General features: G+C 41.4%; 2 protein-coding genes and 1 long non-coding RNA gene across 4 annotated transcripts in view; all 3 read right to left on the bottom strand.

Moving 5' to 3' along the window:
- Nucleotides 1-26,443, bottom strand: part of LOC127919810 (zinc finger protein 345-like) — a 33,543-nt gene extending 7,100 nt beyond the window's left edge. Inside the window, exon 1 of the mRNA XM_052503649.1 lies at nucleotides 26,421-26,443. The gene's annotated coding sequence lies outside the window, so the exon portion shown is untranslated. The remainder of the gene's footprint in view (nucleotides 1-26,420) is intronic.
- Nucleotides 1,294-19,383, bottom strand: LOC127919816 (uncharacterized). The gene is made up of 3 exons (XR_008104118.1): nucleotides 15,725-19,383; nucleotides 2,232-4,693; nucleotides 1,294-1,573 (listed from the first exon to the last, which is right to left on the bottom strand). It is a non-coding gene; the product is annotated as an uncharacterized LOC127919816 (long non-coding RNA).
- On the bottom strand, nucleotides 4,023-13,330 carry LOC118376719 (gastrula zinc finger protein XlCGF26.1-like). Of its 2 annotated transcripts, XM_035763468.2 has the most exons (3): nucleotides 13,034-13,328; nucleotides 8,714-8,941; nucleotides 4,023-6,585 (listed from the first exon to the last, which is right to left on the bottom strand). In XM_035763468.2, the coding sequence occupies exons 1-3, from the start codon at nucleotides 13,185-13,187 to the stop codon at nucleotides 5,180-5,182; spliced, it is 1,788 nt and encodes a 595-aa protein (XP_035619361.2). In that variant the 5' UTR covers nucleotides 13,188-13,328; the 3' UTR covers nucleotides 4,023-5,179. The 2 variants fall into 2 exon arrangements, with proteins under 2 accessions (XP_035619361.2, XP_052359610.1); XM_052503650.1 differs by lacking the exon at nucleotides 8,714-8,941 and having other exon boundaries at nucleotides 13,034-13,330.
- Nucleotides 26,444-26,559: the final 116 nt, after the last annotated feature.

Below are 26,559 nucleotides of genomic sequence, written 5' to 3'. Positions count from 1 at the left end.
GGTGGCTCGTGTTGCCACGGGAAGTATTTGACTCGAGGCACAAAATTGAGGGAATTAGAAGGGGGATTTCGGCAGGCAAGAAAATGTAGAATAACGTTAGTTTAGCAACGTTTAGTCCTGCTAATATTGCGAGCTGGTTACCTAAGTTGCTAAACCAAATATTTGTTTTATTTATTTAACTAGGCAAATCAGTTAACAACACATTTTTATTTGCAATGACGGCCTACCAAAAGGCCCGTGGCTGAACAATGAGCAGCCGGTTAGCTAATTCCTCGCTACAGTCATTTTACTGAAGATGAGTCGGCAGCTGGCTAACTATGAAATAAAAGTCACACTTCAACCGTGACCCTGAAATAAAGTTAGCATGTTAGCTAGCTAGCTACACAAACGGGTTTTGACGGGAGATGTGTTGCTAACTGGCTAACAGCTAACTAGCTGGGGGAACAACAAAACCAGGCCGCGGAAACCAGAGCGGTTTCATCCTGGAATGTGTTGGTTTACAGACCGTGTTACAAGCATCATTAAAACAAAATAATAATCATTAGCAATAGGTTACCTGGAACTGATTTCCTGTTTGGCTGAAAAGAACTTGAGGAAGTGGTGAGGTCTCGTAGAGCAAGAGGAAAAAATGTATCCACTTTCTGAGTGAGTTTGATCTGGATTATGAGATGCGGCAGGAAATGTTCGTGAGCGTCGTATCAGCGAAGTCTTTGTGCATGTTTTACAGGCCTCCGACGGAGAGAAGTCAGGCAAAACAAACGAAAATAGATATTTCAACCAAAACAAGACAGCTATCACTACATTCTATTTCTATCAGCAGTGTGAAGTTATAACATTATTATTATTATATTATTATAACAGTGTACAGCATCTGTTATCCTTTATTATCCTCATGTTACTATCAAATCCATTGTATGGGTCACACATAGTTAGCAGATGTTAATGCGAGTGTAGCGAAAGGCTTGTCTTCTAGTTCCGACAGTGCAGTAATATCTAACGGAGTCAATCACCACCTTCCGGAGACACCTGAAACCCCACCTCTTTAAGGAATACCTAGGATAGGATAAGTAATCCTTCTCACCCCCCCTAAAAGATTTAGATGCACTATTGTAAAGTGGCTATTCCACTGGATGTCATAAGGTGAATGCACCAATTTGTAAGTCGCTCTGGATAAGAGCGTCTGCTAAATGACTTAAATGTAAATGTAATCTAACAATTCCACAACAACTACCTAATACACACAAATCTAAAGGGATGGAATAAGAATATGTACATATAAAATATATGGATGAGATGACCGAGAGGCACGATGCAATAGATTGTATAACATACAGTATGTATACATATGAGATGAGTAATGTAAGATATGTAAACATTAAAGTGCCATTATTTAAATGATTTAAAGTGACTATCCTGACATCAATAAAGGCAATCTACCAACATATTGCAGCATTTCGCGACATTCTTTTCTGATTTCTACTTGATTTTGTGGAAGCTTTTCGGAAATTCTGTGATACATTTTTCCGTCCTGCATGTTGATTGTTGTGCAAGTGTGTACCCAATCTTCACAAATCTGAAAAATAACAATTGCACCAATTAATTAGATAAAATGTATCCACCCACACACACACCTCTCCTCTCCATCAGGCTTGGGGCTTGCTATCAACACAAGATGCACCTCCCAGTCACATTCTCTCTCAAACAAAACAAATTGATTCAAAGCTCATCAATCGCTTTCAATTTGAGCATCGATTTTTGTTGTCTTAAAAATGCATGATTGTGATTTTTTTCTGAAAGGGAGATGAACAGAAAACGTAAAAAACTAGATTTTTTTTGTGGTTGATAAGTACTTTTAGAACGGTATTACCATTTATTTTTAAATCCAGAAAGCTTGTGCTTTCGTCATACGTATTAAATTGAATACGGCAAAGCTGACAAATTGCACTCAGCGCTTTGAGCAGCGCTCTCCATAGACACACTGGGAAGACCAGAGTGCCGACCACCCTACTAAAGCCAAGAGTAGACTGGGGAGAGCAGAGCGCCGACCACCCTACTAAAGCCAAGAGTAGACTGGGGAGAGCGGAGCGCCGACCACCCTACTAAAGCCAAGAGTAGACTGGGGAGAGCAGAGCGCCGACCACCCTACTAAAGCCAAGAGTAGACTGGGGAGAGCAGAGTGCCGACCACCCTACTAAAGCCAAGAGTAGACGTTGGAGTAAAACGCCACTCACCTTGATTCTTTCAGCGCTTGCCACAGTCTTCCCTGCTACCACTTCAGTCATGGTGATCTGCCGCTGCCGTGGGAACTGTTCTGACATTCTCATATACTTTGCTGATTCGAAGTGACTGTTGATTGTCGACCTTCTCTCGTGTTCCAGCGCAACGTTACACGGAGTGAAAAACAATTTCCCAACCACTTTCGTGTTCAACATGTGGAAAGTGTTTCGCACAGTCTCTTAGCTGTTATTTTTGTTGGCCAATGAGGTTGAGTTGGATGATTTTGTGAATGATCGCATTTTTCTCTCACGCCATGCTGTCAAAACTCAACAACTCGAGCCACCCTGGACAATAGGCCATGTGCTTAAATTGAAACAAAAGACAGGCTAGTTCTTTAACACCTTATACTCTAAAATTCATTCACTGCAAAATAACACTGTACATAATTCACAACACTGTAGGCTACTTCAAAATAACACTGTACATAATTCACAACACTGTAGGCTACTTCAAAATAACACTGTACATAATTCACAACACTGTAGGCTACTTCAAAATAACACTGTACATAATTCACAACACTGTAGGCTACTTCAAAATAACACTGTACATAATTCACAACACTGTAGGCTACTTCAAAATAACACTGTACATAATTCACAACACTGTAGGCTACTTCAAAATAACACTGTACATAATTCACAACACTGTAGGCTACTTCAAAATAACACTGTACATAATTCACAACACTGTAGGCTACTTCAAAATAACACTGTACATAATTCACAACACTGTAGGCTACTTCAAAATAACACTGTACATAATTCACAACACTGTAGGCTACTTCAAAATAACACTGTACATCATTCACAACACTGTAGGCTACTTCAAAATAACACTGTACATAATTCACAACACTGTAGGCTACTTCAAAATAACACTGTACATCATTCACAACACTGTAGGCTACTTCAAAATAACACTGTACATAATTCACAACACTGTAGGCTACTTCAAAATAACACTGTACATCATTCACAACACTGTAGGCTACTTCAAAATAACACTGTACATAATTCACAACACTGTAGGCTACTTCAAAATAACACTGTACATAATTCACAACACTGTAGGCTACTTCAAAATAACACTGTACATAATTCACAACACTGTAGGCTACTTCAAAATAACACTGTACATAACCCAAGATCTAAGACTTGAAGAATTATATATTTTTTAAATGAATGTTGAGAAATGTGAAAAGAGGGTGAGCACAAATATATAATACAGCCATTATGACTGTGTTTACACAGGCAGCCCGATTGAGTTTTTTTCTCCATTCATTGGTCTTTTGACCAATCACATGACATTTTTTCACATCAGATCTTGGCTGCCTGTGTAAACTCAGCCTATGATCCTAAATTGAATCAGTTTTTTTGATCTGACTTCATAAAACGAGCACCACTCTTTATTCTTCACAAATATTCTCCGGTGTAGCCTCTTCTTTGGGAAGCTCAACACGTAGAGCAGAGATTGTGTGTAAAGTAGACAATCCACTCTCCATTCATCACAAACATTGGTGCCTTATTGCTATTATAAACTGGTTACCAATGTAATTAGAGCAGTAAAAATACATGTTTTGTCATACTGTCTGATATACCAACGGCTGTCAGCCAATCAGCATTCAGGGCTCAAACCAGACAGTTTCTAATATTCCAACAATGCAGTGAGTGTCTGGCATCTTTTATTCTTGTGATTTATCATCACCATGATACAATACTGACTTTTCATGGATAAAGACAATCTACCAACATCATCCACCTTTAATGAAGAAGATTACAGTTTGTTAGCATTTACTATTTAATTAATGGATACTTTAAAATATTCTAAACCAGGGGTTGGAACCAGTTCAGGGCACAGAAAAGAAAAACGGAATTTCAAGGAACAGAACCAGAACAGACAACGAAAGGGATCTATACTGTTCCGGAACAGAACAATATTCTAAAAAACACCGGTTCCATCCAGATCATGACATAACAATACATTTTATGTCAATAGAAACCAGCCCTTCTACTGAGTTTAATCAGGTATAAAAAATATCCACAACTGAATTCTACTGGAGGCAATGAGAGATAGATGGAATAGTGCCCCGTTTGGAACATTGAGCCCCAGTATCTACTATATATAGATTCAGCCCCAGTATCTACTATATATAGATTCAGCCCCAGTATCTACTATATATAGATTCAGCCCCAGTATCTACTATATATAGATCAGCCCCAGTATATACTATATATAGACTCAGCCCCCAGTAGCCCCAGTATATACTATATATAGATTCAGCCCCAGTATATACTATATATAGACTCAGCCCCCAGTATATGCTATATATACTATATATAGACTCAGCCCCAGTATCTACTATATATAGACTCAGCCCCCAGTATATACTATATATAGACTCAGCCCCCAGTATCTACTATATATATAGACTCAGCCCCAGTATATACTATAAACAGACCCAACCCCAGTAAACAGGCCTATATAGACTCACCCACAGTATACAGGCCTATATAGACTCAGCCCCAGTATATACTATAAACAGACTCAGCCCCAGTAAACAGTCCTATATAGACTCAGCCCCAGTATACAGGCCTATATAGACTCAGCCCCAGTATACAGGCCTATATAGACTCAGCCCCAGTATACAGGCCTATATAGACTCAGCCCCAGTATACAGGCCTATATAGACTCAGCCCCAGTAAACAGTCCTATATAGACCCAGCCACAGTATACAGGCCTATTTGTGAACTTCCAATTCCAATACACTCATAGAAGTAAAAGAAGATGAAGATAGCCCTAAACGGTGCTGTCCATGACCATGTTGTCACAAAAGATACCATTTCTAGGATAGGTGTGAATATCAATACCTATAGTTAGCTTATGTATCCTCACTTCACATTTATTTCACATCACTCTCCTCTCCCTCAACTTCTCTCTCTTCTTGGACAATCACATTGAAAGCACAGGCAGGCTTCCCTCCAATGGATATTCTCTCATGACTTTTTAGACTTCTTAGCTGAGTGAATCCCTCTCCACACCGAGCACATTGGTAAGGCTTCTCTCCACTGTGTGATCTCTGATGATTCTTTAGGTCTCCAGCAAAACGGAAATGATTTCCGCACAGTGAGCAGTAGAAAGGTTTCTCCCCTGTATGAATTCTCTGATGATTTGTAAGGCTTCCTGAATGATTGAAGCTCTTCCCACATGTGGTGCAGTGGTAAGGCTTCTCTCCACTATGCACTCTTTCGTGTCTCTTAAGGTTTACTTTCTCACTGAAACTCCTCCCACATTGGGAGCAGAGAAAAGGTTTCTCTCCAGTGTGTACTCTTTGATGATTCTTAAGATTACTTGAGGTACTGAAACTCTTTCCACATTGAGGACAGATGTAACGATCAGGCAGTCTTGATGTATCTGGATCAACTACACCACTATTGTCTTCTTCTTCAACTTCTCTCATTTCCTTCTCATCCTTCTCCTCTTTGACAATCACATTGAAAGTACAGGCAGGTGTCTCTCCAATATGTATTTTCTGATGGCTTTTAAGACTTTTTAGTTGAGGGAATCCCTCCCCACACTGAGAGCAGTGGTAAGGCTTCTCTCCACAGTGTGCTCTCTGATGATTCTTTAGGTTTCCAGCGAAACCAAAACTATTTCCGCACAGAAAGCAACGGTAAGGCTTCTCCCCTGTATGTATTCTCTGATGTTTCTTAAGGTTTCCTGGCTGACTAAAACTCTTCTGACAAAGAGAGCAGTGGTAAGGCTTCTCCCCTGTATGTACTCTTTGGTGTTCCTTAAGACTTCCAGAACGATTGAAGCTTTTCCCACACTGGGTGCAGTGGTAAGGCTTCTCCCCACTATGTACCTTCTCATGTCCCGTGAGGTTGAATTTTTCACGGAACCTCTTCCCACATGTGGCACAGTGAAATGGTTTCTCTCGAGTGTGTACTCTTTGATGATTCTTTAGATTACCTGAGGAACGGAAACTCTTCCCACACTGATGACAGGGGAATCGACCACGACCAGATAGTCTTGATGTATCTGGGTCAACTAGACCACTAGATTCCTGCTCTTCCTTAACTTCTCTCTTTACCGTCTCATAGATTTCCTTTTCATCCTCCTCCTCTTTGACAATCACGTTGAATGTACTGGCAGACTTCTCTCCACTGTGGGATCTCTGGTGAGTCTTCAGGTCTCCTGCTCGACTGAAACACTTCCCACATTGAGGACAGGGGTAACTCCCACAACCAGGCAGTCTTGATGCTGTGGAACTGGGCTCCTTGACTGAGTCTGGGTTGGGGATCTCTCCTGTAAGAATATGAACAGATATAGGGTAAGAAACAGACAGAGGAACAAAGTATTTTAGCTTAACCTCTATGAGATATGTGGGACTGGCGTCCCACCTCGCCAACAGCCAGTGAAAGTGAAGGGCTCCAAATTCAAAACAACAACCAATCTCATAATTAAAATTCCTCAAGCATACAAGTATCAAACACCATTTTAATGATACAATTCTCGTTAATCCAGCCACAGTGACTGATTTCAAAAATGCTTTACAGCGAAAGCACCACAAACGATTATGTTAGGTCATCACCAAGTCACATAAAAATCCAGCCATGTTTCCAGCCAAAGATAGCAGTCACAAAAAGCAGAAATATAGATCAAATGAATCACTAACCTTTGATGATCTTCATCAGATGACACTCATAGGACTTCATGTTACACAATACATGTATGTTTTGTTTGCTAAAGTGCATATTTATATTAAAAAATCTAATTTTACATTGGCGCGTTACGTTCAATAGTTCTAAAACATGCATTGATTTTACAGAGAGCCACTTCAAGTTACAGAAATACTCATCATAAATGTTGACGAAAATTCAAGTGTTACATGTGGAATTAGAGATATACTTCTCCTTAATGAAACCACTGTGTCAGATTTCAAAAAAAACTTTACAGGAAAAAGCATGCAATAATCTGAGTACAGCGCTCAGACAACAAAACAAGCCATATAGATATCCGCCATGTTGTGGAGTCAACAGAAGTCAGAAATAGCATTATAAATATTCACTTACCTTTGATGATCTTCATCAGAATGCACTCCCAGGAATCCCAGTTCCACCATAAATGTTTGATTTGTTCGATAATGTCCATCATTTATGTCCAAATAGCGTCTTTTGTTAGGGCATTTGGTAAACAAATCCAAACTCGTATTCAGGTCCAGCCGAACGTCAGATGAAAAGTTCAAAAAGTGATATTACAGGTCGTAGAAACATGCCAAACTAAGTATAGAATCAATCGTTAGGATGTTTTTAACATAAATGTTCAATAATGTTCCAACCAGAGAATTCCTTTGTCTGTAGAAAAGCAATGGAAAGAGAGCTACCTCTCTCGCGACCGCGCGTCATGAGCCCAAGGCACTCTGCCAGACCACTGACTCAAACAGCTCCTATGAGCCCCTCCTTTATAGTAGAATCCTCAAACCAGTTTCTAAAGACGGTTGACATCTAGTGGAAGCCTTAGGAAGTGCAATATAACCAATATCCCACTGTTTCTACAGTAAGGGCTGAGTTTTTTTTAAACTACAAGCCTCAGATTTTCCACTTCCTGGTTGGATTTTTCTCAGGTTTTCGCCTAACATGTTATATGAGTTATGTTATACTTCACAGACATCATTCAAACAGTTTTAGAAACGTCAGAGTGTTTTCTATCCAATACTAGTAATGATATGCATATATTAGCATCTGGGACAGAGTAGCAGGCAGTTTACTCTGGGCACCTTATTCATCCAAGCTACTCAAAACTGCCCCCATGTGTCACCAGGAAGTTAATGCAGGATTCCACATTAATTAGGATCAACAGTGGATTGAAATAAATACTTTGCAAGGAGCTTGTTGCATTGCACATAGATAATGCCGCCATTGTTGCGCAATGGTCTGTAGACATTTTTTTGGGGGGCACTCGCCTTCCTTCTTACACATACATCATTCAAACAGTTTTAGAAGGGTTATACTACGAAGCAGAATCAATGAGTTAGCCAGCTATATAGGGTAAGAAACAGACAGAGAGAAACAAAGTATTTTAGCTTCATGCAGGATTCAACATTAATTAGGATTAACAGTGTATTGAAAGAAATACCTTTGCAAGGGGCTTGTTGCATTGCACATAAATAATGCCGCCATTGTCAAATTACAATGCATTGCGCATTGGTCGGTAGACATTTTTGAGGGCCACTCGCCTCACCTCTTACACATACTGAGGGTTATACTACAAAGCAGAATCAATGAGTTAGCCAGCTAACTTGCCTAAATATTCTGAATTAACATTTTATTCAACAACCAAAAACACATGTTTACATTTCTTAATGAACCAGAAAATCAATAGTTATTTTGGGTTGTTTACCTCTGAACCAAAGAGAATGTTAGCCTGAATTTACCTGAGTCAACAGAGGCCCTGTCCTCCTCTCGCTCTTCCTCCTCCCCCTCATTGATTTTTCTCTCCTCGCCCTCCTCCTTTACAATCACATTGAGTTCCACTGTTTGACTGCAGTCCCCCAGCTTCACTGACAGCAACTCTGGAGCCTGCTGTGAGCTTCTGTGGGCTGGAACACCACAACCAGAACCTGGTTCAGACATGGTAGGTTGGGTAGATCTAAAAAAAGAGGCTACCAAAAGAGTTCAGGGTGATTTTCACAAACCTAGATTGTGGTATAGTTCCAGAAAAGACAAACATGTATCTAAGCTAGCTAACCACACATCCCGTCCAGCAGGAAACTTTTTTTGCCTAAAATAAATATAGGATTGACGGCAACAGCCAGTCAGATTAGGCAATAAGTGAAGAAAAACACTGGCTGTTGAGTACAAGCATATACAAGCAATGAATACAAACCCTACAACTCCATCCACAAGGACTAATTTGAACAATTTACACAGAAAATTCTACAAAGTTTGGTAACAATGACAGCACCAAACAGCAAAAACTGTCAATCTGTCAATAATTTTCAGTGGAAATTGTTAAAAGTAGTTTAGAATAGTTGTTTGTGTGTATTTTACCCCCTTTCTGTCCCCAATTTCGTGATATCCAATTGCGATTCAATTACGAAAAAAAGAGAGACGCTCCCGGGGGTGTAAACTCAGTGGACTTGGAGACTAGAAGTGTTCCTGGGGGTGTAAACTCAGTGGACTTGGAGACTAGAAGCGTTCCTGGGGGTGTAAACTCAGTGGACTTGGAAACTAGAAGTGTTCCTGGGGGTGTAAACTCAGTGGACTTGGAAACTAGAAGTGTTCCTGGGGGTGTAAAGTCAGTGGACTTGGAGACTAGAAGCGTTCCTGGGGGTGTAAACTCAGTGGACTTGGAAACTAGAAGTGTTCCTGGGGGTGTAAACTCAGTGGACTTGGAGACTAGAAGTGTTCCTGGGGGTGTAAAGTCAGTGGACTTGGAGACTAGAAGCGTTCCTGGGGGTGTAAACTCAGTGGACTTGGAAACTAGAAGTGTTCCTGGGGGTGTAAACTCAGTGGACCTGGAAACTAGAAGTGTTCCTGGGGGTGTAAACTCAGTGGACTTGGAGACTAGAAGTGTTCCTGGGGGTGTAAACTCAGTGGACTTGGAGACTAGAAGTGTTCCTGGGGGTGTAAACTCAGTGGACTTGGAGACTAGAAGCGTTCCTGGGGGTGTAAACTCAGTGGACTTGGAAACTAGAAGTGTTCCTGGGGGTGTAAAGCCAGTGGACTTGGAGACTAGAAGTGTTCCTGGGGGTGTAAACTCAGTGGACTTGGAGACTAGAAGTGTTCCTGGGGGTGTAAACTCAGTGGACCTGGAAACTAGAAGTGTTCCTGGGGGTGTAAACTCAGTGGACTTGGAGACTAGAAGTGTTCCTGGGGGTGTAAACTCAGTGGACTTGGAGACTAGAAGTGTTCCTGGGGGTGTAAACTCAGTCGCGTACAGATAATTGTGTAAGGTGCAATAACTAATAAGACACATTGTTGCCCATTTAGTCTTGAAAAAATTATCAAATAACTATTTTATACAAGTATTGTAATTATTCTTTGTACGATAACTAGTATAAAATATATTGATAATTGTGGACAATAATTAATAGGTCTACACACAGAACACATTGTTGACCATTTAGTCTGGAGAAAATAAAAAAATAAACAAACAAATCACATAATATCTTATAGAAATAATTTTATTTACAAAGTATAACCAGAGAGGAAGAGGAAGAGAGAGGCCCAACGCGGCTGCAAATATGTCTCCCTCCAGTAGGTGGCGTTTTCTCGTTTCCAACAAGCAGGGAGTTTTTGTGTGTTGGAATATGAGTGTCGATTTTGGTCAACAAAAAAAGTAACGGCTTATTTCCTACACAAGTTTTACTTGATCGAATAGAAGTTGTGTCATCCTTAAGTCGTTACGAATGTACTGATATAAATAGGACACGTGACATGCATGGGGGGGGAAACTACCTGCCCTCCAGGGCACGTCCCGCACCCGATGTCACAGGAAGGCCAAAAAGATCACCAAGGACAACAACCACCCGAATCACTGCCTGTTCACCCCGCTACCATCCAGAAGGCGAGGTCAGTACAGGTGCATCAAAGTTGGGACCGAGAGACTGAAAAATAGCTTCTATCTCAAGGCCATCAGACTGTTAAACAGCCATCGCTAACACAGAGAGGCTGCTACCTACATACAGACTGTTAAACAGCCATCGCTAACACAGAGAGGCTGCTACCTACATACAGACTGTTAAACAGCCATCGCTAACACAGAGAGGCTGCTACCTACATACAGACTGTTAAACAGCCATCGCTAACACAGAGAGGCTGCTACCTACATACAGACTGTTAAACAGACCATCGCTAACACAGAGAGGCTGCTACCTACATACAGACTGTTAAACAGCCATCGCTAACACAGAGAGGCTGCTACCTACATACAGACTGTTAAACAGCCATCGCTAACACAGAGAGGCTGCTACCTACATACAGACTGTTAAACAGCCATCGCTAACACAGAGAGGCTGCTACCTACATACAGACTGTTAAACAGCCATGGCTAACACAGAGAGGCTGCTACCTACATACAGACTGTTAAACAGCTATCGCTAACACAGAGAGGCTGCTACCTACATACAGACTGTTAAACAGCCATCGCTAACACAGAGAGGCTGCTACCTACATACAGACTGTTAAACAGCCATCGCTAACACAGAGAGGCTGCTACCTACATACAGACTTTTCCATATCTTTACATGTATATATTCTTATTCCATTCCTTTACATAGATTTTAGATGTGTGTGTATTGGGTAGTTGTTGTGGAATTGTTAGATTACTTGTTAGATATTACTGCACTGTCGGAACTACAAGCACAAGCATTTCGCTACACTTGCATTTACATCTGCTGACCATGTGTATGTGACCAATAACATTTGATTTGATCCATCTCTCTCCATTGAATACAGGCGGTTGGCATCTACAACCCTCATCAAAACTTTTTTTAAAGGATTACAATAATGAGATGTACCGACCAATTTAAAGAAAGGATAGGGGGGAGGAGCTAGACAGCCCACCGTGCCGCTTTGTAGACAACCACTCCCATTAATAGGACGGAGAGACATGCATCTTGTCAGTATATCCATGACAGGACTCTTATTCTGAAGGATTCCAAAAGATCCTTGACCCGGAAGTACTTCCTTATTCTTGTCTGTTTCACAACTGTATTTTATTATTTTGATGGCATTTAGCTTCTTATGTCTCTACAAGTTATGTCGATATTCCTTCTTACTTTGCTTGAAAGTGTTACGCCTTGATCACACCAACAGTGTCATTGTATTTTGGTACACCAGAAGTACATTCATTTATTTCCAATGGGACACTGTGTTTGCTTTACAGCATTGCCTATATTCATGAATTGATCGAATGTAATGTATAAAAGTGTATGCCTGGACGGCTTGACAGAAATGGTAGCTGAAGGTTGAACTGTTGCTGCATAGCATTTTGCGCAAAATCACTGTAGGTGTGTTCGAAGCGTTGGGATTCGACGTTTGCATAAACCGGAAGCTGGTGTTGTTCCGAACCCCGTGTACACGCACGCACTCAATTGTTCATTGCTGCGACTTGCTTCCGAGTTGATATTTCTGATCCCGTTTATTCCCTCCTCTATATTTAATATAACACACATACATTAACTATTAATTTCAGTTGCATATGCTGACGCGAAGTTTGTTCTATATGGAGTATTTGACAGGATTTTGGTGGCTCGAGTTGACCAGTAGTGTGTGCAACATTAAGTATTTGACTCTAGACACAAAATTAAGGACATTTTGAAAGGAGGGGGGTTGGCATCTGGCAGAAGTTTGATTTAGTGTAGCAACTTTAGCAACGTTTAGTCCTGCTAATTTTGCTAGCTGGTTACCTAAGTTGCTAAACCAAATATTTGTTTTATTTATTTAACTAGGCAAATCAGTTAACAAATTCTTATTTGCAATGACGGCCTACCAAAAGGCCTGTGGCTAAACAACGAAGTGGAAGTCACACTTCAATCGTGACCCTGAAATAAAGTTAGCATGTTAGCTAGTTAGCTACACAAACGGGTTTTGACGGGAGATGTGTTGCTAACTGGCTAACAGCTAACTAGCTGGGGAACAACAAAACCAGGCCGCGGAAACCAGAGCGGTTTCATCCTGGAATGTGTTGGTTTACAGACCGTGTTACAAGCATCATTAAAACAAAATAATAATCATTAGCAATAGGTTACCTGGAACTGATTTCCTGTTTGGCTGAAAAGAACTTGAGGAAATGGTGAGGTCTCGTAGAGCAAGAGGAAAAATGTGTCCACTCTCTGAGTGAGTTTGGTCTGGATTATGAGATGCTGCGGGAAATGTTCGTGAGCGTCGTATCAGCGAAGTCATTGTGCATGTTTTACCGGCCTCCGACCGAGAGAAGTCAGGCAAAACACACGAAAATAGATATTTCAACCAAAACAAGACAGCTATCACTACATTCTATTTCTATCAGCAGTGTGAAGTTATATTATTATAACCGTGTACAGCATCTGGTATCCTTTATTATCCTCATGTTACTATCAAATCCATTGTATGGGTCACACATAGTTAGCATATGTTAATGCGAGTGTAGCGAAAGGCTTGTCTTCTAATTCCGACAGTGCAGTAATATCTAACGGAGTCAATCACCACCTTCCGGAGACACCTGAAACCCCACCTCTTTAAGGAATACCAAGGATAGGATAAGTAATCCTTCTCACCCCCTAAAAGATTTAGATGCACTATTGTAAAGTGGCTGTTCCACTGGATGTCATAAGGTGAATGCACCAATTTGTAAGTCGCTCTGGATAAGAGCGTCTGCTAAATGACTTAAATGTAAATGTAATCTAACAATTCCACAACAACTACCCAATACACACAAATCTAAAGGGATGGAATAAGAATATGTACATATAAATATATGGATGAGATGACCGAGAGGCACGATGCAATAGATTGTATAACATACAGTATGTATACATATGAGATGAGTAATGTAAGATATGTAAACATTAAAGTGCCATTATTTAAATGATTTAAAGTGACTATCCTGACATCAATAAAGGCAATCTACCAACATATTGCAGCATTTCGCGACATTCTTTTCTGATTTCTACTTGATTTTGTGGAAGCTTTTCGGAAATTCTGTGATACATTTTTCCGTCCTGCATGTTGATTGTTGTGCAAGTGTGTACCCAATCTTCACAAATCTGAAAAATAACAATTGCACCAATTAATTAGATAAAATGTATCCACCCACACACACACACACACAACTCTCCTCTCCATCAGGCTTGGGGCTTGCTATCAACACAAGATGCACCTCCCAGTCACATTCTCTCTCAAACAAAACAAATTGATTCAAAGCTCATCAATCGCTTTCAATTTGAGCATCGATTTTTGTTGTCTTAAAAATGCATGATTGTGATTTTTTTCTGAAAGGGAGATGAACAGAAAACGTAAAAAACTAGATTTTTTTGTGGTTGATAAGTACTTTTAGAACGGTATTACCATTTATTTTTAAATCCAGAAAGCTTGTGCTTTCGTCATACGTATTAAATTGAATACGGCAAAGCTGACAAATTGCACTCAGCGCTTTGAGCAGCGCTCTCCATAGACACACTGGGAAGAGCAGAGTGCCGACCACCCTACTAAAGCCAAGAGTAGACTGGGGAGAGCAGAGCGCCGACCACCCTACTAAAGCCAAGAGTAGACTGGGGAGAGCAGAGTGCCGACCACCCTACTAAAACCAAGAGTAGCGGAGTAAAAGTTGGAGTAAAACGCCACTCACCTTGATTCTTTCAGCGCTTGCCACAGTCTTCCCTGCTACCACTTCAGTCATGGTGATCTGCCGCTGCCGTGGGAACTGTTCTGACATTCTCATATACTTTGCTGATTCGAAGTGACTGTTGATTGTCGACCTTCTCTCGTGTTCCAGCGCAACGTTACACGGAGTGAAAAACAATTTCCCAACCACTCTCCATTCAATACAAACATTCATCAGAGTAGCCTCTTGTGTTTAAGCAATAAGGCCAGAGGGTGTGTGGTATATGGCCAATATACCACTGCGAAGGGCTGTTCTTATGCACGACTGGAAGCGGACTGGCTGGATACAGTCCTTAGCGGAGGTATATTGGCCATATACCACAAACCCCCGAGGTGCCTTATTGCTGTTATAAACTGGTTACCAACGTAATTAGAGCAGTAAAAATACATGTTTTGTCCTACTGTCTGATATGCCGACGGCTGTCAGCCAATCAGCATTCAGGGCTCAAACCAGACCGTTTATAATATTCCAACAATGCAGTGAGTGTCTGGCATCTTTTATTCTTGTGATTTATCATCACAATGATACAATACTGACTTTTCATGGATAAAGATAATCTACCAACATCATCCACCTTTAAAGAAGAAGACGATTACAGTTTGTTAGCATTTATTATTTAATTAATGGATACTTTACAATATTCTAAATCAGGGGTTGGAACCAGTTCAGTGAACAGAAAAGAAAAATGGACTTTCAAGGAACAGAACCAGAACAGACAACGAAAGGGATCTATACTGTTCCGGAAAAGAACAATATTCTAAAAAACACCGGTTCCATCCAGATCATGACATAACAATACATTTTATGTCAATAGAAACCAGCCCTTCTACTTCTAATCAGGTATAAAAAATATCCACAACTGAATTCTACTGTAGTCTATGGACTTATTTTGTATTCAATAGAATAGCCCATAGGGCCCATGGTCAAACGCAGTACACTACAGAATAGGGCCCATAGTCAAATGCAGTGCACTACAGAATAGGGCCCATGGTCGAAAGTAATGCACTACAGGGTGAATAGTGCACCATTTGGGACATTGAGCCCCAGAATATACTACATATAGACTCAGCCCCAGTACATACTATATATAGACTCAGCCCCCAGTATATACTATATATAGACTCAGCCCCCAGTATATACTATACGTAGACTCAGCCCCCAGTATATACTATACATAGACTCAGCCCCCAGTATATACTATACATAGACTCAGCCCCCAGTATATACTATACTCAGCCCTCAGTATATACTATATATATATACTCAGCCCCTAGTATATATTACATAGACCCAGCCCCCAGTATACACTATATATAGACTCAGCCCCCAGTACATACTATATATAGACTCAGCCCCCAGTATATACTATATATAGACTCAGTCCCAGTATACAGGCCTCTATAGACTCAGCCCCTAGTATACACTATATATAGACTCAGCCCCCAGTATACAGGCCTCTATAGACTCAGCCCCTAGTATATACTATATATAGACTCAGCCTCCAGTATACAGGCCTCTATAGACTCAGCCCCCAGTATACAGGCCTCTATAGACTCAGCCCCTAGTATACAGTATATATAGACTCAGCCCCCAGTATACAGGCCTCTATAGACTCAGCCTCCAGTATACAGGCCTCTATAGACTCAGCCCCCAGTATACAGGCCTCTATAGACTCAGCCCCCAGTATACAGGCCTCTATAGACTCAGCCCCTAGTATACAGTATATATAGACTCAGCCCCCAGTATACAGGCCTCTATAGACTCAGCCCCTAGTATACACTATATATAGACTCAGCCCCTAGTATACACTATATATAGACTCAGCCCCCAGTATACAGGCCTCTATAGACTCAGCCCCTAGTATACACTATATATAGACTCAGCCCCTAGTATACACTATATATAGACTCAGCCCCCAGTATACAGGCCTCTATAGACTATGTTACTGTTTTACATGTTAGTCATGTACATACGTTGCTTTAACAGGAAATAATGTATTTAAAAAAAAAAAAAACATACTACACATTCATCATCTCAAGCACCACCCCAACATCAACATATGTGATGACATCATCAACCAATTAGTAGGTAATTAGTAAACAATTCCTCCTGATAATTGGATAAAATCCCTCTGATGTCATTGGAAACACATATTCCTCTATATATTTTACTGCAAAACATAAAAATGTGCCATTTTCACAAATGTTGATGTTGGGGGTGGTGCTTGAGATTATGACTATGTCATTGTGAAATTGCCCTGTAACATGATACTGTGGTAGTTAAACGTTAGATATTGTTGTTTATTGTGTCATCTGTGCATTCAAAAGAAAGACAGTAGTGCCTTAGACCGCTGTGACACTCGGGAGGCCAGACGTCATGTTTTTACCATGACTAGACTAATAAGGCTGGGACATCAGTTTGTCAATGTTCATGCTGTAATGATCATGCTATTTAATCAGCTTCTGGATATGACACACCTGTCAGGTGGATGGATTATCTTCACAAAAGAAAAAAATGCTCAATAACAAGGACGTAAACAAATTTGAGCACAAAATTTGTGTGAATGGAAAACGTATTGTTCAGTATATCGATCTCATGTAAAGGCTTTAGGCCTGGGAATAGCATTACTACAGCAACCACTATAGTTGTTAACGATCTTGTCTCGATCTCATCTAAATACGGATGATACTATATTACCTTACGGAATTACCCCGGCTGCTGACCTGGCTGTGACAAGGCTACAGTCTGATTTTACAGTTGTGCAGGAAAACCCCTTACTGTTTTTTAAAACTCAAACCTGGTCACAGGGTTGTTTAACTCTAGAGACTCCATTGGGGTTGGTTAACTCTAGTAGAGACTCCATTGGGGTTGGTTAACTCTAGAGACTCCATTGGGGTTGGTTAACTCTAGAGACTCCATTGGGGTTGGTTAACTCTAGAGACTCCATTGGGGTTGGTTAACTCTAGAGACTCCATTGGGGTTGGTTAACTCTAGAGACTCCATTGGGGTTGGTTAACACTAGAGACTCCATTGGGGTTGGTTAACACTAGACTCCATTGGGGTTGGTTAACTCTAGAGACTCCATTGGGGTTGGTTAACTCTAGAGACTCCATTGGGGTTGGTTAACTCTAGAGACTCCATTGGGGTTGGTTAACTCTAGAGACTCCATTGGGGTTGGTTAACTCTAGAGACTCCATTGGGGTTGGTTAACTCTAGAGACTCCATTGGGGTTGGTTAACTCTAGAGACTCCATTGGGGTTGGTTAACACTAGAGACTCCATTGGGGTTGGTTAACACTAGACTCCATTGGGGTTGGTTAACTCTAGAGACTCCATTGGTGTTGGTTAACTCTAGAGACTCCATTGGGGTTGGTTAACTCTAGAGACTCCATTGGGGTTGGTTAACTCTAGAGACTCCATTGGGGTTGGTTAACTCTAGAAACTCCATTGGGGTTGGTTAACACTAGACTCCATTGGGGTTGGTTAACTCTAGAGACTCCATTGGTGTTGGTTAACTCTAGAGACTCCATTGGGGTTGGTTAACTCTAGAGACTCCATTGGGGTTGGTTAACTCTAGAAACTCCATTGGGGTTGGTTAACTCTAGAGACTCCATTGGGGTTGGTTAACTCTAGTAGAGACTCCATTGGGGTTGGTTAACTCTAGAGACTCCATTGGGGTTGGTTAACTCTAGAGACTCCATTGGGGTTGGTTAACTCTAGAGACTCCATTGGGGTTGGTTAACTCTAGAGACTCCATTGGGGTTGGTTAACACTAGAGACTCCATTGGGGTTGGTTAACACTAGACTCCATTGGGGTTGGTTAACTCTAGAGACTCCATTGGTGTTGGTTAACTCTAGAGACTCCATTGGGGTTGGTTAACTCTAGAGACTCCATTGGGGTTGGTTAACTCTAGAGACTCCATTGGGGTTGGTTAACTCTAGAAACTCCATTGGGGTTGGTTAACACTAGACTCCATTGGGGTTGGTTAACTCTAGAGACTCCATTGGTGTTGGTTAACTCTAGAGACTCCATTGGGGTTGGTTAACTCTAGAGACTCCATTGGGGTTGGTTAACTCTAGAGACTCCATTGGGGTTGGTTAACTCTAGAGACTCCATTGGGGTTGGTTAACTCTAGTAGAGACTCCATTGGGGTTGGTTAACTCTAGAGACTCCATTGGGGTTGGTTAACTCTAGTAGAGACTCCATTGGGGTCTACAGAGTTCGGTAGATCAGCATTTGGTTTCCTTGTGCCTTGCGTGTGTCGAATAATCTACAATGCACTTTAAAATTGGAGGAATTGGTGCCTCAAGGGCATTTCAGACAGTTGTTATGGGACATTGTTGCTAAAGAATGTCTGTTTTTTTATGATTGTGTTTTACTTTGTGTCATGTTGTGTATAACACTGTGTATATTGTTTTTATGAATGGGTAGTTGCATGTGTATATGAATTGGTAGTTTAATGGGTTTATTGTATATTAATGTGTATTGTGGTGCTATACAGGCCTCATCTGGAAAAGAGACCTCGGTCTCAGTATTGACTCCCTGTCAAAATAAAGGTCAGATTCATACACTCTCTAGCACATTAGGTGGTGGTGGTATTCAAGTTGAGTTCATTTGTGAACTTCCAATTCACTCAGAAGTAAAAGAAGATGAAGATAGCCCTAAATGGTGCAGTCCATGACACCACTGCAAGGATAGGTGTGAATATCAATACCTATAGTTAGCTTATGTATCCTCACTTCACGTTTATTTCACATCACTCTCCTCTCCTTCAACTTCTTTCTCTTTTTGGACAATCACATTGAAAGCACAGGCAGGCTTCCCTCCAATGGATATTCTCTCATGACTTCTTAGACTTCTTAGCTGAGTGAATCCCTCTCCACACCGAGCACATTGGTAAGGCTTCTCTCCACTGTGTGATCTCTGATGATTCTTTAGGTCTCCTGCAAAACGAAAATTATTTCCGCAAAGTGAGCAGTGGTAAGGTTTCTCCCCTGTATGAATTCTCTGATGATCTCTAAGACTTCCTGAATGATTGAAGCTCTTCCCACATGTGGTGCAGTGGTAAGGCTTCTCTCCACTATGTACTCTTTCGTGTCTCTTAAGGTTTACTTTCTCACTGAAACTCCTCCCACATTGGGAGCAGAGGAAAGGTTTCTCTCCAGTGTGTACTCTTTGATGATTCTTAAGATTACTTGAGGAACTGAACATCTTTCCACATTGAGGACAGGGGTAACGACCCGATCAGGCAATCTTGATGTATCTGGGTCAACTACACCACTGTTGTTGTTGTCCTCTTCAACTTCTCTAATTTTCTTCCCATCCTCCTCTTCTTTGACAATCACATTGAAAGTACAGTCACCATCCTCCTCTTTGACAATCACATTGAAAGTAGAGGGAGACGTCTCTCCAATATGTATTTTCTGATGACTTTTAAGACTTTTTAGTTGAGGGAATCCCCCCACACTGAGAGCAGCGGTAAGGCTTCTCTCCACAGTGTGATCTCTGATGATTCTTTAGGTTTCCAGCAAAACAAAAACTATTTCCACACAGAGAGCAACGGTAAGGCTTCTCCCCTGTATGTATTCTCTGATGTTTCTTAAGGTTTCCTGGCTGACTAAAACTCTTCTGACAAAGAGAGCAGTGGTAAGGCTTCTCCCCTGTATGTACTCTTTGATGTTCCTTAAGACTTCCAGAACGATTGAAGCTTTTCCCACACTGGGTGCAGTGATATGGCTTCTCCCCACTATGTACCTTCTCATGTCTCGTGAGGTTGAATTTTTCACGGAAACTCTTCCCACATGTGGCACAGTGAAATGGTTTCTCTCGAGTGTGTACTCTTTGATGATTCTTTAGTTTACCTGAGGAACGGAAACTCTTCCCACACTGATGACAGGGGAATCGACCACGACCAGATAATTTTGATGTATCTGGGTCAACTAGACTACTAGGTTCCTGCTCTTCCTTAACTTCTCTCTTTACCGTCTCATCGATTTCCTTTTCATCCTCCTCCTCTTTGACAATCACATTGAAAGTACTGGCAGACTTCTCTCGACTGTGCGATCTCTGATGAGTCTTCAGGTCTCCTGCTCGACTGAAACCTTTTCCACATTGGGAGCAGTGGTACGGTTTCTCTCCATTGTGAACTCTTTGATGATTCTTTAGATTACCTGAGGAACTGAAACTCTTTCCACATTGAGGACAGGGGTAACGACCACGAAGTCTTGATGTATCAGGGTCAACTATACCACTAGTTTCCTTCTCTTCCTCAACTCCTCTCTTTTCCTTCTCATCCTCCTCCTCTTTGACAATCACATTGAGAGTACAGTCACCGTCCTCCTCTTTGACAATCACATTGAAAGTACAGGTAGGCTTCTCTCCACTGTGCGATCTCTGATGAGTCTTCAGGTCTCCTGCTCGACTGAAACACTTCCCACATTGAGGACAGGGGTAACTCCCACAACCAGGCAGTCTTGATGCTGTGGAACTGGGCTCGTTGACCGAGTCTGGGTTGGGGATCTCTCCTGTAAGAATATGAACAGATATAGGGTAAGAAACAGACAGAGAGAAACAAAGTATTTTAGCTTCATGCAGGATTCAACATTAATTAGGATTAACAGTGTATTGAAAGAAATACTTTTGCAAGGGGCTTGTTGCATTGCACATAAATAATGCCGCCATTGTCAAATTACAATGCATTGCGCATTGGTCGGAAGACATTTTTGAGGGCCACTCGCCTCACCTCTTACACATACTGAGGGTTATACTACAAAGCAGAATCAATGAGTTAGCCAGCTAACTTGCCTAAATATTCTGAATTAACATTTTATTCAACAACCAAAAACACATGTTTACGTTTCTTAATGAACCAGAAAAGCAATGCTTATTTTGGGTTGTTTACCTCTGAACCAAAGAGGATGTTAGCCTGAATTTACCTGAGTCAACAGAGTCCCTGTCCTCCTCTCTCCCTTCCTCCTCCCGCTCATTGATTTCTCGCTCCTCCTCCTCCTCTTTGACAATCACATTGAGTTCCACTGTTTGACTGCAGTATCCCAGGTTCACTGACAGCATCTCTGGACCCCGCTGTGAGCTTCTCTGGGCTGGAACACCACAACCAGAACCTGGTTCAGACATGGTAGGCTAGAGGTGGATCTAAAAGAGGAGACCGAAAGAGTTCAGGGTGATTTTCACAAACCTAGATCGTGGTATAGCTCCAGAAAAGACAACAAAAATGTATCTAAGCGGGTCACTTTCACACTGTACATACAGTACCAATCAACAGTTTGGACACACCTACCCATTCAAGGGCTTTTCTTTCTTTCTTCTACATTGTAGAATAATAGTGAAAACATCAAAACTATGAAATAACTCATATGGAAACATGTAGTAACCAAAGAAAGTGTCAAACAATTTTAAAATATATTTTATATTTGAGATTCTTCAAAGTAGCCACCCTTTGCCTTGATGACAGCTTTGCACACTCTTGGCATTCTCTCAACCAGCTTCATGAGGTCATATGGAATGCATTTCAATTAACAGGTGTGCCTTGTTAAAAGTTAATTTGTGTAATTTATTTCCTTCTTAATGCGTTTGAGCGAATCAGTTGTGTTGTGACAAGGTAGGGGTGGTATACAGACGATAGCCCTGTTTGGTAAAAGACCAAGTCAACATTATGGCAAGAACAGCTCAAATAAGCAAAGAGAAACGACAGTCATGAAGGTCAGTCAATACGGAACATTTCAAGACCTTTGAATGTTTCTTCAAGTGCAGTCACAAAAACCATCAGGCGCAATGATGAAACTGGCTCATGAGGAACGCCACAGGAAAGGAAGACCCAGAGTTTCCCCTGTTGCAGAGGACAAGTTCATTACAGTTAACTGCACCTCAGATTGCAGCCCAAATAAATGCTTCACCAAGTTCAAGTAACAGACACATCTCAACATCAACTGTTCAGAGGAGACCGCGTGAAATCAGGCCTTTATGGTCGAATTGCTGCAAAGAAACCACTACTAAAAGACACCAATAGGAAGGGACTTGCTTGGGCCAAGAAACATGAGCAATGGACATTAGCCCGATGGAAATCTGTCCTTTGTTCTGATGAGTCCAAATTCTTGGTTCCAACCACCATGCCTTTGACACGCAGAGTAGGTGAACGTGATGATCTCCGCATGTGTGTTTCCCACTGTGACGCATGGAGGAGGAGGTGTGATGGTGCTTTGCTAGTGACACTGTCTGTGATTTATTTAGAATTCAACACACATTTAACCAGCATGCAGCATTATGCAGCGATATGCCATCCCATCTGGTTTGGGCTTAGTCCCACTATCATTTGTTTTTCAACAGGACAATGACCCAACACACCTCCAGGCTGTGTAAGAGCTATTTGACCAAGAAGAAGAGTGATGGAATGCTGCATCAGATGACCTGGCATCCACAATCACCCAACCTCAACCCAACTGAGATGGTTTGGGATGAGCTGGACTGCAGAGTGAAGGAAAAGCAGCCAAGAAGTGCTCAGCATATGTGGGAACTCCTCGAAGACTGTTGGAAAAGCATTCGTTTAACACTTTTTCAGTTACTACATGATTTCATGTGCCATTTTATAGTTTTGATGTCTTCACTACTAAAAATAGTAAAAAATAAAGAAAAACCTTTGAAGGAGTAGGTCTGTGTAAACCTTTGAAGGAGTAGGTCTGTGTATACCTTTGAAGGAGTAGGTGTGTGTATACCTTTGAAGGAGTAGGTCTGTGTAAACCTTTGAAGGAGTAGGTGTGTGTAAACCTTTGAAGGAGTAGGTGTGTGTAAACCTTTGAAGGAGTAGGTCTGTGTAAACCTTTGAAGGAGTAGGTCTGTGTAAACCTTTGAAGGAGTAGGTGTGTGTATACCTTTGAAGGAGTAGGTCTGTGTAAACCTTTGAAGGAGTAGGTGTGTGTAAACCTTTGAAGGAGTAGGTCTGTGTAAACCTTTGAAGGAGTAGGTGTGTGTAAACCTTTGAAGGAGTAGGTCTGTGTAAACCTTTGAAGGAGTAGGTCTGTGTAAACCTTTGAAGGAGTAGGTCTGTGTAAACCTTTGAAGGAGTAGGTCTGTGTAAACCTTTGAAGGAGTAGGTCTGTGTATACCTTTGAAGGAGTAGGTCTGTGTAAACCTTTGAAGGAGTAGGTCTGTGTAAACCTTTGAAGGAGTAGGTCTGTGTAAACCTTTGAAGGAGTAGGTCTGTGTAAACCTTTGAAGGAGTAGGTCTGTGTATACCTTTGAAGGAGTAGGTCTGTGTAAACCTTTGAAGGAGTAGGTCTGTGTATACCTTTGATATAGTAGGTCTGTGTAATTTGAAGGATAGGTCTGTAAACCTTTGATTAGCTCATGAATTTCAGAATAGGTCTGTATCTGTACTCCCGGCTACTTCTTATCGTTGCCAACTTCAAGGACGTCACTGAGTTCACACCCAGAGAGTGTCGCTGTCCATTTTGCAGCCCTTAAAGAGTAGCCAATCCAAGTAGATTTTTCATATTGGACACGTACATTCTGTTTTGTATGCTATGGACTCTAGTGAGTAGAGGCTGGACCCTGTTTTTTTAGACACAATCGATTATGTACGGTGCAGTATTTATGTCCATTATGATAAACAAGTGGATTAAAGCTGATTGGCCACTCTTTAAAGGGCTGCAAAATGAGCAGCGACGCTCCCGGGGGTGTAAACTCAGTGGACTTGGAGACTAGAAGTGTTCCTGGGGTGTAAACTCAGTGGACTTGGAGACTAGAAGTGTTCCTGGGGTTGTAAACTCAGTGGACTTGGAGACTAGAAGTGTTCCTGGGGTTGTAAACTCAGTGGACTTGGAGACTAGAAGTGTTCCTGGGGGTGTAAACTCAGTGGACTTGGAGACTAGAAGTGTTCCTGGGGGTGTAAACTCAGTGGACTTGGAGACTAGAAGTGTTCCTGGGGTTGTAAACTCAGTGGACTTGGAGACTAGAAGTGTTCCTGGGGGTGTAAACTCAGTGGACTTGGAGACTAGAAGTGTTCCTGGGTAGAATGGACCTTTTACTGCAGCACAACGTACACAAGATAAGAGTACACACACCAACAACATTGTTGACCATTTAGGATTGAAATAAACAAATACATCCCACAATATCTTATAGAAATACTTGTTATCAAACAAAGAATAATTACAAGGATAAAATACATGGATAATTCTGCACTAATTATTAATTTACAAAGTATTCACACAGAGAGGAAGTGGAAGAGAGAGGCCCAGCTAGGGTGCAAATCTGTATCCGTCCAGCAGGTGGTGTTTTCCCCTCCCAGTTGTATGGCTATGTAACAGGTTTTTGTATGAAGTCAATGAGAGTGCGTCGAATTCAGTCAACAACAAAAAATATTATTTGCGATACAAGGTTTATTTGATCTAATAGAAGTTTCGTAATGTTTAAGTCGTTACGAGTGTACTGATATAAGTAGGACACTATACTGGAGTTGTCCAAAGATGGGAGTAAATGTTAGTAGCATACAATCTCTCCATTGAATACAGGCGGTTGGTGTCCACAACCCTCATCAAATCTTTTTTTATAAGGATTACAATAATGAGATGTATCCACCAATTCAAAGAAAGGATAGGGGGGAGGAGCTAGACAGCCCACCGTGCCGCTTTGTAGACAACCACTCCCATTACTAGAGCGGAGAGACATGCATCTTGTCAGTTTATCCAAAACAACGGGACTCTTATTCTGGAGGATTCCAAAATATCCTTGACCTGGAAGTACTTAGTTATTCTTGCCTGCGTCACAGCTGTGTCATAATGACGGAAAACCGAATGTTGCTTCTTAGGTCGACATTCCTTCTTAATTTGCTTGAAAATATTATGGAAAAAGGGTTATGCCTTGATCACACCAACAGAATTATAATATTGCACAAAAAGGTACACAGCATCATATCTGGATGTGTGTGCAGCATTCACAGTCTGCTACCATTTCCGTCAAGACGTCTATGACGTCATACAGTTTGACGCATATGTTCATTAAATTCAACATAAATCACCAAACAGAACGCACTGCCTCTGCAAACCAATGCTGCAAGGCAAACGCCGGACCAGTTGGATAAGACATTACTTTTATTTTTACCTTTAACGAGGCAAGCCAGTTAAGAACAAATTATTATATTTACAATGAAGGCCTACCCTGGCCAATTGTGCGACACCCTATGGGACTCCCGACCACGGCCGGTTGTGATACAGCCTGGAATCGAACCAGGGTCAGTAGTGACGCCTTTAGCACTGAGATGCAGTGCCTTAGATCGCTGCGCCACTCGGGAGTACCAAAACGCAATAATACTGTCGGTATGATCGAGGCGTTAGCTGTTTGCATAAACCTGTGGCTGGTTAGTTTAGCAACGGTTAGTCCAGCTAATTTGGCTAGCTACCTAGATAGCTAAACCAAATATTTTGTAAACAACCTATCTATCTGTGGCTAAACAAGGAGCAGCCGGTTAGCTAATTCCTCACAACAGTCATTTTACTCACAATGAGTCGACAGCTGGCTAACTACGAAATAAAAGCCACACTTCAACCGTGAACCTGAAATAAAGTTAGCATGTTAGCTAGCTAGCTACACAAACGGGTTTTGACGGGAGATGTGTTGCTAACTGGCTAACAGCTAACTAGCTGGGGGAACAACAAAACCAGGCCGCGGAAACCAGAGCGGTTTCATCCTGGAATGTGTTGGTTTACAGACCGTGTTACAAGCATCATTAAAACAAATAATAATCATTAGCAATAGGTTACCTGGAACTGATTTCCTGTTTGGCTGAAAATAATTGGATATGGTGAGATCTCGTAGAGCAAGAGGAAAAAATGTATCCACTTTCCGAGTGAGTTTGGTCTGGATTATGAGATGCGGCAGGAAATGTTCGTGAGCGTCGTA

Source organism: Oncorhynchus keta, unplaced genomic scaffold, assembly GCF_023373465.1.
Source record: "Oncorhynchus keta strain PuntledgeMale-10-30-2019 unplaced genomic scaffold, Oket_V2 Un_contig_17556_pilon_pilon, whole genome shotgun sequence".
NCBI lineage: Eukaryota > Metazoa > Chordata > Actinopteri > Salmoniformes > Salmonidae > Oncorhynchus > Oncorhynchus keta.
Note: the sequence above shows the minus strand (reverse complement) of the source record. Positions and strands in the feature narration are given on the sequence as shown.

Excerpts from the sequence above, each read along its gene's own strand:
- LOC118376719 (XM_035763468.2), bottom strand. The coding sequence starts at position 13,187 with ATGACTTCGCTGATACGACGCTCACGAACATTTCCCGCAGCATCTCAT. Across the intron at positions 8,942-13,033 it reads AAACAGGAAATCAGTTCCAG|CCTCTTTTTTTAGATCTACC; the intron begins GTAACCTATTGC and ends CTCTTTTGGTAG. Across the intron at positions 6,586-8,713 it reads CAGGGCCTCTGTTGACTCAG|GAGAGATCCCCAACCCAGAC; the intron begins GTAAATTCAGGC and ends ATATTCTTACAG.